This window comes from Cebus imitator, unplaced genomic scaffold, assembly GCF_001604975.1.
Source record: "Cebus imitator isolate Cc_AM_T3 unplaced genomic scaffold, Cebus_imitator-1.0 Scaffold399, whole genome shotgun sequence".
Lineage (NCBI taxonomy): Eukaryota > Metazoa > Chordata > Mammalia > Primates > Cebidae > Cebus > Cebus imitator.
The window spans coordinates 480,820-499,737 of NW_016107714.1; the positions used below are offsets into that span (position 1 = coordinate 480,820).

The 18,918-nt window shown below is 44.0% G+C and overlaps 2 protein-coding genes and 1 pseudogene across 11 annotated transcripts in view; 1 reads left to right on the plus strand and 2 right to left on the minus strand.

Moving 5' to 3' along the window:
* MTHFD2 (methylenetetrahydrofolate dehydrogenase (NADP+ dependent) 2, methenyltetrahydrofolate cyclohydrolase) overlaps positions 1 to 3,727 on the plus strand; it is a 17,195-nt gene extending 13,468 nt beyond the window's left edge. The window contains exon 7 of one of the 2 annotated variants that reach the window (XM_037731415.1): positions 2,530 to 3,131. In XM_037731415.1, the coding sequence (XP_037587343.1) occupies positions 2,530 to 2,693 (164 nt within the window). In that variant the 3' untranslated portion in view covers positions 2,694 to 3,131. Of the gene's footprint in view, positions 1 to 2,529 lie in introns of both variants that reach the window. The other variant, XM_017508702.2, reaches the window with a different exon arrangement.
* LOC108289301 lies at positions 7 to 581 on the minus strand (annotated as a pseudogene).
* Positions 3,728 to 6,382: 2,655 nt separating the features above from the next.
* The window catches only part of SLC4A5 (solute carrier family 4 member 5), a 136,674-nt gene continuing 124,138 nt past the window's right edge, over positions 6,383 to 18,918 (minus strand). For 8 of the 9 annotated variants that reach the window (XM_037731420.1, XM_037731418.1, XM_037731416.1 and 5 more), the window contains 5 exons: positions 18,022 to 18,090; positions 17,202 to 17,375; positions 14,639 to 14,794; positions 9,064 to 9,131; positions 6,383 to 7,109 (listed from right to left, as the gene is read on the minus strand). In XM_037731420.1, the coding sequence (XP_037587348.1) occupies positions 6,944 to 7,109; positions 9,064 to 9,131; positions 14,639 to 14,794; positions 17,202 to 17,375; positions 18,022 to 18,090 (633 nt within the window). In that variant the 3' untranslated portion in view covers positions 6,383 to 6,943. Of the gene's footprint in view, positions 7,110 to 9,063; positions 9,132 to 10,486; positions 10,572 to 14,638; positions 14,795 to 17,201; positions 17,376 to 18,021; positions 18,091 to 18,918 lie in introns of all 9 variants that reach the window. The other variant, XM_017508698.2, reaches the window with a different exon arrangement.

Below are 18,918 nucleotides of genomic sequence, written 5' to 3' on the forward strand. Positions count from 1 at the left end.
AGAGCCAGCAATAATGCCGAACTGTGTCCTCACTGCCAGACATTCATCAGTATCATCTGTGTCCTCTCTCAACAAAGCTAAAGGGTCTGATACTTTATTCATATACATCCTTCTTATCTACAATGTAATCTACAATTTCTTGTGGACATATTAACTTTTCCGCATCTAAATCAGGAATTTCAAACCCAAATTCGTCTTCCATGGCCATGATAATCTCCACTTGGTCCAAACGGTCTAAGCCCAGGTCTTTCATAAAATGAGAATTTATGCAAAGCTTCTCTGGCTCAATCTTGTTATAGAGTTTCAATATGTAAAGAACATGGTCCTGGATGTCCTCTTAATGTCAAAGAGGGCGCTTCGCAATACTGGCGGCACAACTGTGTAACTCTACCTGGGACCTGCATGAGCACTGCAGCTGGCTGCGAAGGCCCGGGCCTCGTCCGGGTCCCCGTGGAGCACAGAGCAGTGCTGAAAGGCTGGGCAGCGACCAGCATGGAGACCCGGGGCAGCGGCGCGAAGGCCACAGGCAGGCGGTGGACACAGGAGGAAAGGACACGAGACGCCATGGCTACGCTGACCCAGGATGCACTGCCAATTTTTGTCTTTTTCATAGATATTGGTCAGGCTGGTCTTGAATTCCTGACCTCAGGTGTTCTACCTGCCTTGTCCTCCCAAAGTGCTGGGATTACAGGCGTGAACCACTGCACCCAGCCAGTATGCTTTTCTTTTTATTTTATTATTTTTTTTGAGACAATCTCCTTTTGTCACCCAGACTGGAGTGCAGTGGCACCATCTTGGCTCACTGCAACCTCTACCTTACAGCTTCAAGCGATTCTTGTGCCTCAAGCCTCCCCAGTAGCCAGGATTACAGGCGTGTGCCACCACGCCCAGCTAATTTTTTGTATTTTTAGTAGAGACAGGGTTTTACCATGTTGGCCAGGGTGGTCTGGAACTCCTGGCCTCAAGTAATCAGCCTGTCTTGGCCTCCCAAAGTGCTGAGATTACAGGCGTGAGCCACTGTGCCTGCCCTTAGTATGCTTTTCATAAGAATTAGAGAAACCTTTTAAAAATTGTAGCCACTCTAAAATTATTTTAGGTGTTTTATCACAATAATGTAGAGCAGTTATAAACTTTTCAGGGAATTGTTTTTCTTAGACTTATTTCATAATTCAAACAATTTCTTGACTTTTAACAAGTTTGAAAATTTGATGAAATGATTTTTCTAAACCATGCAGTTTCCCAAAAAGTGTTAGAGATTTCTCATTTTCATACTGAGAGATCACAGACCTAGAAAGTTAAAATGGCCCCGGAAAAAGCCATATCCTTGAAATAATTGGAATAGATTTCTCTTCTCAGTTCTTTTTCAGAGGCAGAGTCTCACTCTGTTGCCCAGGTTGTAGTGCAATGGCGTGGCATAATCTCTGCTCACTGCAGCCTCTGCCTTCTAGGTTCAAGTGATTCTCCTGCCTTAGCCACCTGAGTAGCTGGGATTATAGGCATGTGCCACCACGCCTGGCTAATTTTTTGTATTTTTAGTAGAGATGAGTTTGGCTTTGTTGATCAGGTTGGTCTCAAACTCCTGGCCTCAAGTGATACGCCTGCCTCAGCCTCTCCTTTCAGTTCTTAAGATAGAATGTTTATCTGAGTTTTATGCTGATAATCCTTTTTCTTTCTCTCTCTCTCTTTCTTTCTTTTTCTTTTTCTTTTTTTTTTTTTTTGAGCCAGGGCGGTCTCTGTTGCCCAGGCTGGAGTAGAGTAGCGTGATCTCAGCTCACTGCAACCCCTGCCTCCTGGGCCAAAGCAGTTCTCCTGCTTCTGCCTCCTACTGAGTAGCTGGGACTATAGGCACATGCCACCTCACTTGGCTAATTTTTGTATTTTTTGTAGAGATGGGGTTTTACCATGCTGCCCAGGCTGGCTTCAAACTCCTGGCCTCAAGTAATCTTCCCCACCCACCCTCCACCTCAGACTCCCAAAGTGCTGGGATTATGGGCATGAATAATCCTATTCCTAGCTTCTGTTTTTATTAAAGCAGTCAAACCCATGCCTAGCTATTTAAGGATTTTCACTTTAATTTTTCTTTTTTTTAGTTTTTTTTTTTTTTAACTTCTCAATTAAAATTACTATGCTTGATGCTTTGGACAAATTAAACTTAAGATTAAGAAAAGGCTGTAGGCAGGTCTTGAGGTAATGAGTATTATTATTATACTAACAGCTCCCACACAGTTAACCTAGTAGGTATGTTTCTTTTTTTTTTTTTTACTGTCTCCAGTAATGGGTATAAGCAAGGTATGTTTCTTTAAGAGATTTCTTTATAGGTTACTTAGATGTATAAATATTCCTTGAACAATTCTTTATGTGCATGTTATTTTACTAGTGTTTTTACAAAACCTTGAATGATGTAGATGTGATTTTTTGAGTTTTATACTTATGTATGTTACTTTTTCCTTGCATGCTTCTTTTGTAATAAAAGTACACACATGTCCTTTGCCATCATTGAAGTAGCCTACCTGTCTTGTTTCTATGTAGGAGTCAGACAGAAAGCCGGTTATATCACTCCAGTTCCTGGAGGTGTTGGCCCCATGACAGTGGCAATGCTAATGAAGAATACCATTATTGCCGCAAAAAAGGTGCTGAGGCTTGAAGAGCGGGAAGTGCTGAAGCTTAAAGAGCTTGGAGTAGCCAGTAATTAACTATTGTGTCTTCTGTGTCATGAACAACACTCCAAGCCAGCTCAAGAAGCAAAGCAGGCCAATAGAAATGCAATATTTTTAATTTATTCTACTGAAATTGTTTAAAAGGATGCTTTGTATTTATTAAAAGCTTAAATGGGTGGATGTTTGTGCACGCACCTGTAGTACCTCGCCAGGGAGCATTCCAGTATTCTGCAGGGTCATGTGATCTAGCCAAGTGCAGCCATTAACCTAGTGATGAACATGGGAGACACTGTCATATGAAGAATGGACGCTTAACTTTGTCAAGCCCTCAGTTAAACATTTGCCTTTTCTAGGATTGCATTTCCCAAGTGCTATTCCAATAAGAGTTGATACTCATTTTAGGTACCAAACCTTTTGAGTTCAGCTGATCAAACCAAAGGAAAAGTGTTGCTAGAGGAAATTAGGGGAAAGGTGCAAAAGAAAAAAATGGTAGTAATTGAGTAGAAAGAAATTAATTTATATATGTATTGATTGGTAACCAGATTTATCTAACTAGAACTGAATTTGCTAGGAAAAAAAAACTACATGTTGTTTTCCTAAGCTGTCTTTTTAAGGCTTAGTCAGTCATTGGGAAAATGTTTAGGATTGTTTCTTGCTGTTAGTCCTCATTTTATGTTTGTTACCCTTCAGTAAGTTCTCCCAATTTTAGTTTTCTAGGATTGAAAGGCTTCTTTTATACATTATTCATGTGTATTGTCATATTTGTTTTTTGCTATATACTTTAACTTCATTGTTAAATTTTTGAATTGTATAGTTTCTTTGCTATATTTTAAAATCTATTTTTGAAAAACAAACTTGGCTTGATAATCATTTGGGCAGCTTAGGTAAGTTTGCAACTTACTTTTCCACCAAAGAACTGTCAGCAGCTGCCTGCTTTTCTGTGATCCACCCTGTTGACTTTTCCAGAAAATTTTTAAGAATTTCAGTTAATACTGAATTTAATCAGACTTTTTGATTAAAGATTTTCTCTTTTTTAATAAAATACATCTGTCTGGTGTGGTATCAATTTCTGAAATTCTGTCTTCCTATGACTCCTAGTTGCAACCTAACCAGAGTTTTTTTTTCTCTAATGTAATCAATGTAGATATTGCTATATTCAGTAACACTTACTTCTATAGCCTTAAATAGATATATTTTTTTCTTTTTTATGTAGAGATGAGTTCTTGCTATATTGTCTGGGCTGATATTAAACTCCTGGCCTCAAGCAATCAATTCTCCTGCCTCAGCCTTCCAGAGGACTGGGATTACAGGCATGAGCCCACGCCCAGCCTAGTCCTCCAGTCCTCTTTTTTTTTTTTTTTTTTTTTTTTTGAGACTGAGTCTCCCTCTGTTGCCCAGACTGGAATGCAGTGGATCTCAGCTCACTGCAATCTCTGCCTCTCAGGTTCAAGCAATTCTTGTGCCTCAGCCTTCCAAGTAGCTGGGATTACAGGTGCATGCCACCATGCCCAGCTAATTTTTGTGTTTTTAGTAGAGATGGGGTTTCATTACATTGGCCAGGCTGGTCTCGAACTCCTGACCTCAAGTGATCCACCTGCCTTGGCCTCCCAAAGTGCTAGGATTATAGATGTGAGCCATCACACCTGGCCAGTCCTTCAGTCTTATATCCTAACAGGTTGTGCCAAGCTAGGAGCTTAATCTGTGAAATACTTGAGGTGGGGATAGGTTCCTTGACCATTTTGGCCTTTGGCTTTCATGCAAGCAGAAGTAGCTCCTGCTCTAGGCAGCTTGAAGCAGAAAGAAAGAAGAGTTGAGTTGACTTACCTTTCTTGTTCTTCTGCCAGCTGGTGTTACTCTTTTGACAGTTCTCTGGAATTGAAAGAAGTTTAGATAGTTTGCTGGAGATGATGTTTCTGTAAGTGAAGTATAGCTCATGTCTATAAGCTATGCCTGCTTACTTACCTAGATTGTTAAACATGGAGCAACATGACCAGACAGGATTGAATTTTATTGAATTACAGTTACAAGTGGGAAAATTATTGACTTACTGCATGAGAAGTATTATGTCAACCTGTTAAAAAGCTATGGAAGTTAAAATGTTCATGTATATACAAAATACAAATGACATGTAAGGTAAAGTTACAGTGATCAATTTACAACAAAGAAATTAACAATAGTTTTCCAGCTTGTTTGATTAATCAAGCAGGTTTACTCTTGAATCCATAGCATTTCTACAATTTAATTTGGACAAAGTCCCATTCCAAATCAGCCAGGTTTTAAAACTGAAATGTGAAGGGTGGATTGTTAGCTCCCCCAAGATTTGTGCGGATGACAAGTTTTAAAAAAATTATTATTGTTTATAAGACATGGGCTCCAGCTGTCTCCCTGGCTGGAGTACAGTGGCATGATCATAGCTCACTGTAGCCTTGAACTCCTGGGCTTAAATGATCCTTCTGCCTCAGCCTCCCAAATGGCTGGATTACAGGCTTGTGCCAGCATGCCTGGCTAATTTTTAAACATTTGTTTAGAGATGGGTCTCACTATGTTGCCCAGGCTTGTCTTGACCTGACTGACCTCTACTGATTCCCCCACCTCAGACTCCCAAGTAGTGGGATTACAGGTGTGAGCCACTCACTGTGCCTGGCAAGAATTTATACTTAAGCATAGGGGATAGTTCTAGATTAGCTAAGAAATTTTGCTATCAGTAGGAATGGTAGAGGTTTAGAGCTTTACCTCTTGGCAGTATCCCTTGAAAGGGAGCTCTGAGATTAATCAAACACTTATTGAGAGTTTTCTACGGACCAGGCACTATATTAGACTCGGGATTACAGAGGCAATTACCTGTCCTGATATTCAAGGTGTTAATGATCTAGTGTCATTTTTCTTTAAAAAAGCACCTGCATTTGTCATCTTCAGCAAATACAACTCTAACCAAAGTGATTTACTGAAGGTCCTAATCAGTTGTTTGGGAGAAAGTAAGTCAGATGCACTGTGGCTGTCAGGCACATCATAGGCATTAAACAAACATGGTTGGTGTTCATTAATGTGGATTTAAGGTAAAATGACTGATCTCAAGTTTCATGAGGAATAGTTTTGCTTCATTGAAACTGGTTTTAATCTTCCCAAATAGTTTCCAATCATTCCTTTAAAGTACTAGGTTGATTAATATTGCAAAGTTATTAAGGTAAAATGTGCCATTACCTCTGTCTAACCTGTATTTGTCTGAATGAGAGTTTGACTTTGGGAATAAACATTGAAAATTTGCAGGAAGAACCTACCCAAATGTATAAAGAAATGTGATTCCAGGTATGGAAAACCAGTGATACTAATTTAAATGATCATTTTGTTGATTTAACGTGTGGTTTCAAATTTCACTTTAACAAGAACTATTTTATTTTAGAAATATTTATCCACTCAAATGCATTGATTCTGTCATTAACAGAGTTTTGGAACTGGCTTTTCAATCTGGGAAAGCCCCAGTCACACTTCTGGAGCAAGGCCCATAATGCAGATTGTTCAAACTTTGTTTTTTGGAGATGGAGTCTCACTCTGTTGCCCAGGCTGGAGTGCAGTAGCGTGATCTTGGCTCACTGCAATTTCTGCCTCCCAGGCTCAAGTGATTCTCCTGCATCAGCCTCCTGAGTAGCTGGGACTACAGGCACACGCTGCCACTGCCAGCTAATTTTTTGTATTTTAGTAGAGGGGGTTTTACCATATTGGTCAGGATGGTCTTGATCTCTTGACCTTGTGATCCACCCACCTTGGCTTCCCAAAGTGCTAGGATTACAGGCGTGAGATACCGCCCCCAGCCGGTTCAAACTTTTCATACAACGCTTAGGAAACTGGATGTGACAGAAAAGATAGGATCTTTTCAGCATTTCTTAATATGCAAAATCGCCAAATATTCCGAAGATGGTCTAGTAACATTAGACTATATTACGAGTTCAAGAACATCTACATTTAAATCTAACCTTTAAACAATTTTAAATTGATATTTGCTTTAAATTATGAATTGACTATTACCCCTTTATCTTAGTGTTAGAATTTCTATGCTGGACTGCATTTTAAAATAAAATATAATATTTAGCTTTAGGTATTTTCATTACTATAAAAGGAAGGGAGAGCTTTGCATCTAAGCAGTACTTTGATCAACAGATCTCCAGTTCTCTATGAGGCAGGACTCCCTCTGTTTGATAAAGAAGGAAACAGGCACAGATAAGTTAAGACCCTCCCAATTAAGACTAAACCAGGCCCTCCATCTCCAGTCTTGTTGAAGCTGCTTCATCCTAGAGAGTGGTCTCACTGTCAGTTTCTCTTCGGTATTTGTCCACGTCTGTGAAGTCATAGTCTGACTCCATCTCTATCTTCACCTGTGGCACCATGAACACTGGGTTCCGTGAGTAGTTGAAAGCAGGTGAAGCTGGACAGGAGATTTTGAAGTGCAAGGTGATGCTGAACAAGAAGTAGGAAAGAGGATTATGTAGTTCTTGGTGTTTTGAACCCATCCCCCAGAGCAGGGCTCTAATGCAAATAGTTCTGTCCTCACTTCTGAACTCAGCACATGCCAGACCAAGCAGTTTCCTATTGGCTTGGCCTTCAGCCACAGTCATCCACCTGGTCTCGCTCTGTAAACCTATCTTCACATTGCTGCCAAGGTGAACTTTCTAAGTCACAAATTTGGTGGTTCCTGATTGTTCAAAGAAGAATCTAAGCTCCTTGGCGTGAGAAGACAGGAGTATCTGTCTTCTCACAAACACAAACACAGCCTTTTGTGTTTGTAGTCGGGCCTGCTTAGTTTGCCCTATCCATCGCAGTATTCTTTGCTCTTTGGCGTGTGTGTGCGTGTGTGTGTGTTTTCAAATGGTACTTCGGGCCTGTGTTCTCTAGCCAAAATGCTTGCCTTTTCTCTACTCTGTCCCGCTTTATGGCTGGCAGATTCTGGTTTCTTTCATAGATTCTTGAGATGAGGCTAGTGCCTTCCTTAGACTGCTGTCCTCGTCTGCTCTCTTATTCTTGCACAGGGTGCTCTGTCTTGGTTTGCATGCCTTTCTTTCCACATCTCCAGGGGACTGCACCTGGTAGATCACTGATGCTTAGTGTTTGTTAAACCAGATCAATTTGCAGAGTCTTTCACTGAAATAGAATCTTGCTGTTTAGTGGTTTTTGCCCCCATCTATTTTCATAAATTCAGTAAAACATCAATGAGGTCGGGAGATGCCATCTCCAGTTACCAAACTGTCTTCATTTCTGACCTTGTCTTAGGGCCTTGTGTAATTTGGAAACCCCTAACCTGGTACAAATTTTCTCTCTACTGCCTGAAATTGGGAGCAGTTAGTTAATTTCATGTAGATTATTTTATAAATGAAAATAAGATAGACTGCTTTTTCTCCTAACACCCATGTATACCACTGTATAAAGATCAATGGCATTACAGGTATAGGAGCCTGAGATGGGATGAGAAGGAAGGCGGAAATGTAACTGGACAGGTGACACCTCTGGGCTAGAATATCCTTGCTACTGCTGCTTAGGGAGGGTTGAACTAGGGAAAGTCTGTCGTCTCACCCTGGCATTGGGATAGCAGCTTTGTCTTACAAATCAGAATATCCCCTGCCCCCAGTTTCCCCCCAAAAAACTCTTGGATGAGTGCTTTCTGTGTCTGGAGTGATCTGCTTCTAGACTCGGAATAACCTGTGCTCTAGTTACTTTTTGATTCCTGTCCATTCTGGGGCACTAGGTAGGAGTGGGACTGCCCCTGCCATCTTCCCAAGTGAAAATGAAGTAAAGGCTTTCTTGCTTCTGAATTCCTCTTTTCTGTGTTTGAGCCCACTGTGTGTCATCAGGGTGTCTCACCTTTTTCATGGGTGGCTTCTTGTGAAGAACAGAATCACATTGTTGGCATGGGGGCTCCTGGCAACTGGCCTTGAACTTATTCTAGACTGTCCCCATCTCCACCTGATCTCGGATGTTGGCTTTCCTCCATGACCTTTCTGACCTTTGCTAATTAATCCTACTGTTCATTCACTCTACGGAGTACCTGAGGTTTTGATCCTTTGCATTCATTTATCCTGGCTTGCAGTGATACTACACTTAAGCCATGCCTAGTTTTTCTGTTTTCTTTTTGTCAACATGTACTTTCAATTTGTGTTCTACCTAATCTTCTATAAGAATTTCCTTTGCTAAAGTTGAACACCTTTGTGTTGTAACCATGTTGTTATGTCAGTAAGAAGACACATTTGCTTTTTGGCTCTGAATGATGAGTCAGGTCTGTCAACCCTTGTCTCCCAGTTGGGGCCAGCAAGGACCTTCTGAGAGGACAGTTAGCCTGGGAAATCCCAGACCCTCTGACTTCCTGGCCATTGCCTAGTCTCTTACCTAATACCCAAGGAGTCTACCTAACAGTGTTTACCTTCGATCAAGTTCTGTGTCACTGAAGGAAGAATCAGAGTGGGTAACTCCAACTGGAAGATCTTTTTCCTGGCAGGAAAATGAAAATGTCAGATGTGGAACAGGTTTAAGCACCATATTTCTCCAGGCTTCCCCCACCATTTCCTCTCTTTTCCTTCTCTAACCCTATGGCCAACATTATGCAAGAGGAATATGGGGCCTCAGTGACGTGTGGCTTCTGGTTTAGTTAGTCCTTCACCCAGAGGGCTCTCAGCTGGGGTTAGGGGGTATGAGGCATGGGAGGGCCAGGGAAGAGGGATGAATGTGAGCAGGGGAGGAGTCTGAGAAACTCAAGATCTTGAGCTACCTATGATGGATAGTGCCCATGGGAAGCTCACCCTGGCTACCCACCCCTAATCTGTCTTTGAGAGTGGCAAGCCCTCTATTAGAAGCACTGGGGTTGGGACTCAGGTAGGGATCTTTTGGAAGACTCATGACAGGCTATGTTGCTTGGATGACAGGACTGGCCACCTATAGGGAGCTGAAGCTGGGAGGGCTTAAAGGCAGTAATAGAAACTCCCAGAATTTCTGTAAGCAATGCCCAATCCCTCCCAGGCAGCCTTCCTCTCAGTGGACAGAAGGTGCTGAGGATTGACCCAGAGGCACAGCGGAACCAACACGGGGACCTCCAGTGTTGCCTGACTTATAACTTAAGTACTATGATACCTATTTCTCTAAAGGGGAAAGCTCGGTTCTGAGCTCTCAACCATTTCAACAGCCACTGGAAAACATGCGAGGCCTAGTGGGCCATGTTTAGACTGATGTGGTCTTAAAACAGAGGAGGGCCAGGCAGTGCCACAGGGATCTGGGGAAAGAAGGGAATGAGGGATTTTTCTTCAACTAAAGTGAGGATTAGTCATTCAAGTCTGCAGGCTTTGCTCTGGGGCTTCCATCTGGTTAGAGTACCAGTCCTGGTGGCCCAGTTCTCTGGTCTCTGCCTAAGACAGGGGTCTTGTTGCACAGGGGTCCCCAACCCCCAGGTCACAGAACAGTATCAGAACCCGGTTGCACAGTAGAAGGTGAGCATGGGCAAATTAGCATTAACCCCTGTGCTCCACCTTCAGTGGTACCAATGGCGGCAATAGATTCTCATAAAGGTGAGGACCCTATTGTGAACTGGGCATGAGTGGGATCTAGGTTGCATACTCCTTAAGAGAATCTGAGGTAGAACAGTCTCATTCCAAGGCCATTCCCCACTTCCCTACTGGTCTGTGGAAAAGTTAATCTTCCACGAAATTTGTCCTTTATGCCAAAAAAGTTGGGGACTGCTGCTCTAGCATCCAAAATGATTAAATCTTCCTGAGTTACAGATGAAAGTTCCTCAGGGAAAGACATAGAGGATTAGTAATAAGGAGGAAGGGAGAGATATCATGTGTTTTACTTACTGGCAATGCAGTGGATACCATTTTGGGGATCTGATTGGACACTTTCCATGGGAATCTTTATAACTGAGGGAGGAGGGAACTGGGGCTGGAGAAAAACAGTGGGAAAAGAGGATAAACACCACTAACACAACAACTTGGCTTTCTTTCTTATTTTTTTTTTTTTTTTTTTGAGCCAGAGTCTCTATTGCCCAGGCTGGAGTGCAGTGGCGCGATCTCAGCTCACTGCAACCTCCACCTCCTGGGTTCAAGTGATTCTTCTGACTCAGCCTCCCGAGTAGCTGGGATTACAGGTGCCCACAACCATGCCTGGCTAATTTTTTTTATTTTTAGTAGAAATGAGTTTTCACCATGCTGGCCAGGCTGGCCTTGGACTCCTGACCTTGTGATCCACCTGCCTTAGCCTCCCAAAGTGCTGGGATTACAGATGTGCACCACCGTGCCCAGCCAACAACTTGGCTTTCTTGCCAAGATGGAAAATGCATCCATAGGCAGTGCAAACCACCATTCTCTTCACCTCTAGACTAAACAGCGACTGCTGCAAACACTCTGGGGCCCACTGACAGGGAATGGGCCCACTGACAGCCCGGTGTCCCACACATGCCATTGGACAGAGTGGAGCTCTTCCAGGAATGTTATCATCAAAACAGTTTTATCTGTCACAGCAACCAGTCACTTGGGAATGAATTTCACACAATAACTGTGTTGCTATAAAGACAGGTAAAATGAATTTGTATAAATCAAATCCTGTTTTTCCATTGATATATAATTCAGAGCTTCTTTTTCCCATCCCTGTAATAGTTCTTGGCATGTGGTAGCCACTCAAATATTTATTGAAAGAATTAATGAAAGAAGTATTTGCCTTTAAAAGGCACTTAGTCTCTGTTTCTTTGTTTTCAGAACCCACATTTACAAATCCTACAAAACACATGCATTATGGGACTCTTCCTGGAAGAGCACATTAATTAAGGACCAGGGGAGTTCTGACTGATGAGAAGATGGTTTAATCACCACCAGCCCAATCAGAAGGGATTTGCCTTGAACAGGTTTCAGCTGCACGAGGCAAAATCATGAGAACAGGACAGGGTGGATGCAGGGACATGAGTTTGGGTCAAATTGGGAGATTGGGAGCCAGGCACAGCATAAGGAGATGGCACAGGCAGCTTAGCATATTAGAAATCAGCAAAGTCAGGAATTATTTTCTTAATTCCCTCTTAGAAATTTAGCTCTATGTCCATTTTGGGTAAGCCACTTCCTTTTGCAGGGACAGTTTCATCATATGTAATGAATACGTGAATATTAAGAATCTTTCTGCCTCATGTTTTGTGATTCACTATAATTTCCAGACTGGTCCCTTGTCTGTTGACTCCCTGAGTGTTTTGGGGATGAAATGGGAAGGGACTGATTTGCAGTAGCTTACACAAGTCTATAAACTTAATTCACCACATAAATAGACCAAAGACAAAAATCACATGATTATCTCAATAGATGCAGAGAAGGCCTTCGACAAAATTCAACAGCGCTTTATGCCAAAAACTCTCAATAAACTAGGTATTGACGGAATGTGTTTCAAAATAAAAGCTATTTACGACAAACCCACAGCCAATATCATACTGAATGGGCAAAAACTGGAAGCATTCCCTTTGAAATCCAGCACTAGACAAGGATGCCCTCTCTCACCACTCCTATTCAATACAGTATTGGAAGTTCTAGTCAGAGCAATCAGGCAAGAAAAAGAAATAAAGGGTATTCAGTTAGGAAAGGAGGAGGTCAAATTGTCTCTATTTGCAGATGACATGATTGTGTATCTAGAAGACCCCATCGTCTCAGCCCAAAATCTCCTTAAACTGATAAGCAACTTCAGCAAAGTCTCAGGATACAAAATCAATGTGCAAAAATCACAAGCATTCCTATACACCAATAACAGACTTAAAGAGAGCCAAATCAAGAATGGACTGCCATTCACAATTGCTACAAAGAGAACAAAATACCTAGGAATACAACTAACAAAGAATGTAAAGAACCTCTTCAAGAAGAACTACAAACCACTGCTCAACTAAAAAAGAGAGGACACAAACAGATGGAGAAACATTCCATGCTCGTGGTTAGGAAGAATCAATATCATGAAAATGGCCATACTGCCCAAAGTAATTTATAGATTCAATGCTATCCCCATCAAGCTACCAACAACCTTCTTCACAGAATTGGAAAAAACCACCTTAAACTTCATATGGAGCCAAAAGAGAGCCTGCATAGCCAAGTCAATTCTAAGCAAAAGCAATGGGGAAAGGATTCCCTGTTTAATAAATGGTGTTGGGAAAACTGGCTAGCCATGTGCAGAAAGCAGAAACTGGACCCCTTCCTGACATCTTACATTAAAATTTACTCCAGATGGATTAAAGACTTAAACATAAGACTTAACACCATAAAAACCCGAGAAGAAAACCGAGGCAAAACCATTCAGGACACAGGCATAGGCAAGGACTTCATGACTAAAACACCAAAAGCATTGGCAACAAAAGCCAAAATAGACAAATGAGACCTAATGAGACCTAAGAGCTTCTGCACAGCAAAAGAAACAATCATTAGAGTGAACTGGCAACCAACAGAATGGGAAAAAATTTTTGCAAGCTGCCCATCTGACAAAGGACTTATATCCAAAATCTACAAAGAACTAAAACAGATTTACAAGAAAAAAACAAACAAACCCAAAGTGGGCAAAGGATATAAACAGATACTTCTCTAAAGAAGGCATATATGAGGCTCATCATCACTGGTCATTAGAGAAGTGCAAATCAAAACAACATTGAGATACCATCTCACACCAGTTAGAAAGGCGATCATTAAAAAATCTGGAGACAACAGATGCTGGAGAGGATGTGGAGAAATAGGAACAATTTTACACTGTTAGTGGGAGTGTAAATTAGTTCAACCATTGTGGAAGACAGTATGGCGATTCCTCAGGGACCCAGAAATAGAAATTCCATTTGACCAGCAATCCCATTACTGGGCATATATCCAAAGGATTATAAATCGTTCTATTATAAGACACATGCACACGTATGTTCACTGCAGCACTGTTTACAATAGCAAAGACTTGGGACCAACCCAAATGCCCATCGATGATAGACAGGACAGGGAAAATGTGGCATATATACACCATGGAATATTATGCAGCCATAAAAAAAGATGAGTTCATGTCTTTTGTAGGGACACGGATGAACCTGGAAACCATCATTCTCACCAAACTGACACAAGAACAGAAAATCAAACACCGCATGTTCTCACTCATAGGCAGGTGTTGAACAATGAGAACACATGGACACAGGGAGGGGAGCATCTCACACTGAGGTCTGTGGGGGGGGACTAAGGAAGGGACAGCGGGGGGTAGGGAGTTGGGGAGGAATAACATGGGGAGAAATGCCAGATATAGGTGATGGGGATGGAGGCAGCAAACCCCATTGCCATGTATGTACCTATGCAACAATCCTGCATGTTCTTTACATGTACCCCAGAACCTAAAATGCAATAAATTTTATATGTATGTATATATATAAAGAAATGGGAAGGGAGCATGGGAGAAGAGGGGGCAGATGGGGCAACCATATTATTCTAGGCATCTGGGAAATGTAGCCACTCTCTATTTGGTGAGGATACCTGCCTCTTTCCCCATCTTTGTCCCCATTACCCTAGGGAATGGCAAAGCAAAGCTTGTTCCCAGCCCCTCCTGCCTGTCTGGACTCCAGTCTACTTATAAGTCCCCATTAGATGCCTCTCCCCAGGCCTGCTCCACTCTTTGGAGGTCAGTCTTCATAACCTCCTTCCATGTTGGAGCTGCCTCCCGGCCCTTCCCGCAGTAACCCGCTTGCTGTGATCATGGCCTTAAAGCCCATAGTGAGGGGAAGAGTGAGCATGGCTGGTCACCTTTTCCCTGGACAAGGAGTCTCATTCACTCTGGCCCACTTCGAGGATATTCACATAAACAGAAGAGCCCTCAGCACCCCGGACCAAGACAAGCAAATGCCCAGCCCATCCTGGACTGGGCCTAGGCATGCTGGAGGCCACCCAAGAAGCCACCCTCTCCCTAGCCCTGGCAAAAGTGGAGGGAAGGTCGTGCGATTTCTCCTCTGTGCCCCGGCCTCACTTCTTTCCCACCTCCTCATCACAGTCCTCGTGGGCTCCTTTCTTTCTCTTCCTCTTCTTGTCTGTCTCCTTTTTTTCCTTCTCTGGGAGGATATTGTCAATCCAGGCCAGGTCGTGCTGGGAAAAGATGAAATCCAGAAGCCTTCGAACAATGATGAGGCCCAGGATCTGTGGCAGGAGATGCGAGAGAGACTAAAGTTTTTTGAGAGTTTGGAGAAACCTGTGGCCTCAATGCCCAAACTCAGGGATAGATTTTTTTCTCCCTCAGTCGGCTGAGTTCAGGGACTTTCTGTGGTGTCTTTGGAGCCATCTCGAAGCTCCCATAAGCCATTATTCACCTTCCCTCCACTGTGGTTTCTCTCGTCTGGCCTCTCCTCAGGTGAGTGACTGTGCCTGCCAGTGACCAAGAGGGACAGGGCCTGTGACAGCTGAAGTGGGGAGCCTCAGAGGAGGCCATGGGCTGGAGAACTACAGTTACTCTTTAAATTAGTGGTTCTCAGCTGGGCATGGTGGCTCACACCTGTAATCCCAGCATTTTGGGAGGCCAAGGCAGGCAAATCCCTGAGGTCAGGAGTTCGAGACCAGCCTGGCCAACATGGGGAAACGCTGTCTGTACTAAAAATACAAAAATTAGCCAGGTGTGGTGGCGCATGCCTGTGGTCCCAGCTACTCAGGAGACTGAGGCAGAAGAAGCGCTAGAACCTGGGGGGTGGAGGTTGCAATGAGCCGAGATCATGCTACTACACTCCAGCCTGTGCAACAGAGCAAGACTCTGTCTCAAAAAATAATAATAAACAATAAATTACTGGTTCTCAAACTTCAGCATGCACCAGGACCTGGAGGGCTTGTTAATACACAAATTGCTGGATCCCCCCAGTTTCTGATTTAGCAGGTCAGGTAAGGCCCTAGAATTTATGTCTCTAACCAGTTTCTCAGTGATGTTGATGCTGCTGGTCCAGAGGTCACACTTCGAGACCCACTGTCCTTCTGCCTCCAATTCTGAGAGTTGCTGCCCTCTTTGTTAACAGAAGTTGGATAAAGTATACTGTAATAACTGGATTTTTAAAGGGAAAGCTTAGCAAATTGGTTCTGTTCAGGATGAAGAAATTAAAGGACAAGCAGTGCTCTTTGGGGAGGATTCAAATTTTTTGTTCTTTCCCCACTAAGAACATTCATCTGGATTCGATACTGGTTCCTCCCTGACACTACTTGGGAGCAAGTACAGCCTGAGGGGGTCAGACAGACCTGGGTTTTAAGAATCCTGGCTCTGAAAACAACTTGGTGGTTGCTAGCGGGAAGGGTGGCAAGAGAGGCTGTCTGTATAGGGGCAGCAAGAGGGAACTTTTGGAGCTGTTCTGTATTGTGACTAATGGTGAAACTACCACTCTGTTCATTTGCCAAAACTCATAGAATCACACACTGAATTTTACCATATGCAAATTCAACAACAAAAAAATCAATAGGTGGGGGATGTGGGTTTTACTCTGCCCTGTCTGGTTGTGTGTCCAGATTTACTCACTCATGCTCTCTGAGCCTCACTTTCTCATCTGTAAAGCGGGGTTACTAGTGCTTCGGGGACTGGTATGGACTCAATGGAACAGCACTCAGTAAAGGCTAATCAAGACTGCTACTGTCTTTCCCTTCACCAGCTCTGAGGCCCATGAGGGCACTAGGGGGAGGATCTATCTCCCTTTCCCTGCAGTGGGGGTTTTCAACCCTGGCTACACGTTTATGCTTACCTGTAGACCATAAAAATACCAAAGTCTGGATGTCCCAGAGATTCTGATTTGAGTGGTCTGGGTTGATTTTCATGGGCAGTCAGGGTTGAGACCGTTGACTAGACCCTCCCAGGAGTGCGCACTCCAAGTTCCCCTCAGTGTACTTACTTTGGCCCCTACCCCAGAGCCCTCAGGCTTTCCCCAGACATTCGCTGACACACTCCAGGTGCCTAGCAAGGGCCTGGGCCAGTGGCCTCGGTGAGTTTAGAGGGCAAATGCAACGTGTTTTTGGCTTCGTGTTCTTTTTACTTCTTATTTTGGAATAATTTCAAACTTATATAATATTTGCAAGAATAGCGAAAGAACTGTAACCTTTCCCAAGCTCAGGCTTTATATATATTGTCACTGGGTTTTGACGTTCTTGATCTCTGACCCTAGTTCTTCCCCTACCCCCTTCTTCACTATTTAGCTTTTCAAATTTAGCTACCTTGAGTGATGGAAAGATCTATATTTAGCATGTATCGACTTCTGAGACTGGCTGGAATTTTGGCAGTGGGAACTCCTGGTTGAACTGATTTGCTTTCTCTGTCCCTCCCTGGAGCCAGGAGGTTGGGTGACTCTTGCATTCTTGCTGAGCGGCCCTGACATTCCTTCCTCCGCCTCCTCTCTGCCCCACCCCACACCATCTGACCTGGACTCACAATTCTAATTGGGTCATTCTGTGCCAGCCTCTGTGACCCGAGGGAGCCAGGCCACAGCTGACGGGAAGGCAGGAGGTGGTCGGAGGGGAGGTTGAACTGCACCTCTTGCCCAGGCCAACCTGCTGGGCAGGAGGGTGAAGCCCGCACCCACTTTACCATGACCGGGAAGATGATGGCAGCCACCGTGGACTTGAGGATCCAGAGTACGGCCAGGCAGAGGATCTGCACCAGGGTGAAGAGGTGGATCCGGCGCAGCGGCACGTGTCGCAGGAAAGCGTGGTCCGGCTGGTGCTTGGCTGGCATCAGGAAGAGCTTGCAGCGTTCCCAGAACTGGGGGGACAGTGTGGGCTCAGCCAGGTAGCTGGGCTCTGAGGGCCTGCTGGGCCCCAGTACTAGGGAAAGGGGTTCCTGGGTGGGGTCTCAGAGGGGAAAACCCCTGCTCCGGCCTTAAGGATGCACGGGAGGGGAGCTGGAGGTGTCTAGACAGATACATAATGGGGTCTTAGAGAAAGGATCCTGAGCCCTGGGTGAGATGAACACTGTCCATATTCAAGGAAAGTGCAAGTTAATTGTAACACAAACTGTTTAAGAATTCTGGGACTTCATGGTAAATACAGAACAAAACAAAAATGTTTTCTTCTGTGTAGTTGCCTTAGGGAAGAGAGAGAGGTACAGTGAAATGCTCACTGGAGTCAGCTCCTTCTGGATTTTGAATTCTGACCCTCCCATCCCCAACTGTAAAATGGGGATCAGATAACCTAATTACATAGATTAAATTATATAAGGCCGATGAAGTGCCTAGCATAGTTATTTTGCCTGGTAGTATCAGTAAGTGACAGTATCATTACTATTGTTCTTTCATTGAATTAGGATAATTGGGGACAATGGGGACAACTGAATTGGGGAGTCTTGGTGACATGGAACCAGACATGGAATGCTGACTCCAGGTATGCAGACTGGGGAGGGAAAGCCTTACCTGGATGCCATTCAGGGAGGCCACGCCCATGTAGAGGAAGACTCCGTACAACACCGGCAGGGGGATGCACTAAAATGAGAGCAGAACTTTGGATTGGCTTCTGCCTGGGGTGGGCCCTTGGCCTTCCTGTTTTGGATGACAGTGTCTCCTGACTACAGAGGCAGCGGGGATGCTGGATGTTTGGGGGAACCGAGAGTCAGCAGAGCTAGGGTGTGGACGGGGGTGATGAGGGTCACTGGGACTGTACTGCCCCTTCTCTGGCAGGGGTGCCTGGCCCAGCATGTGGCTGCTCTCCTGGCCTGGCCCCTCATTGTGCCCTTGTGCCATATAGAAACCATGTGGTCTGGCTGAAGAAACACCTTCTGGAAAGTGAGAAGGCGTCATAGACTGCCCCTTTCTCATTCCTGACAGCTTTTTCCTACCTCCAGCCTCAGCTGAGGGCCCCCTAAAGCTGCTCAGCCTGCAGGGGTGTGGGGACCTTTAATGAGCTGACCTACATCAGCAGGGAATACCAAGGACACTTAACAGAAATCACACATCAGGCCAGGCATGGTGGTTCACACCTGTAGCCCTAGCACTTTGGGAGGCCAGGCGGCTGGATGACCCGAGGTCAGGAGTTCGAGACCAGTCTGGCCAACATGGTGAAACCCCATCTCTATTAAAAATGCAAAAAAAAAAAATTAGCTAGGCATGGTGGTACATGCCTGTAATCCCAGCAACTTGGGAGGCTGAGGCAGGAGAATCACTTGAACCCAAGAGATGGAGGTTATCGTAAGCTGAGATCATGCCACTGCACTCCAGCCTGGGTGACAGAGACGCCATCTCAGAATATATATAATATATATCTGTATTTACTATCTATATATTATATATAATATATAGATAGATAATATAGAT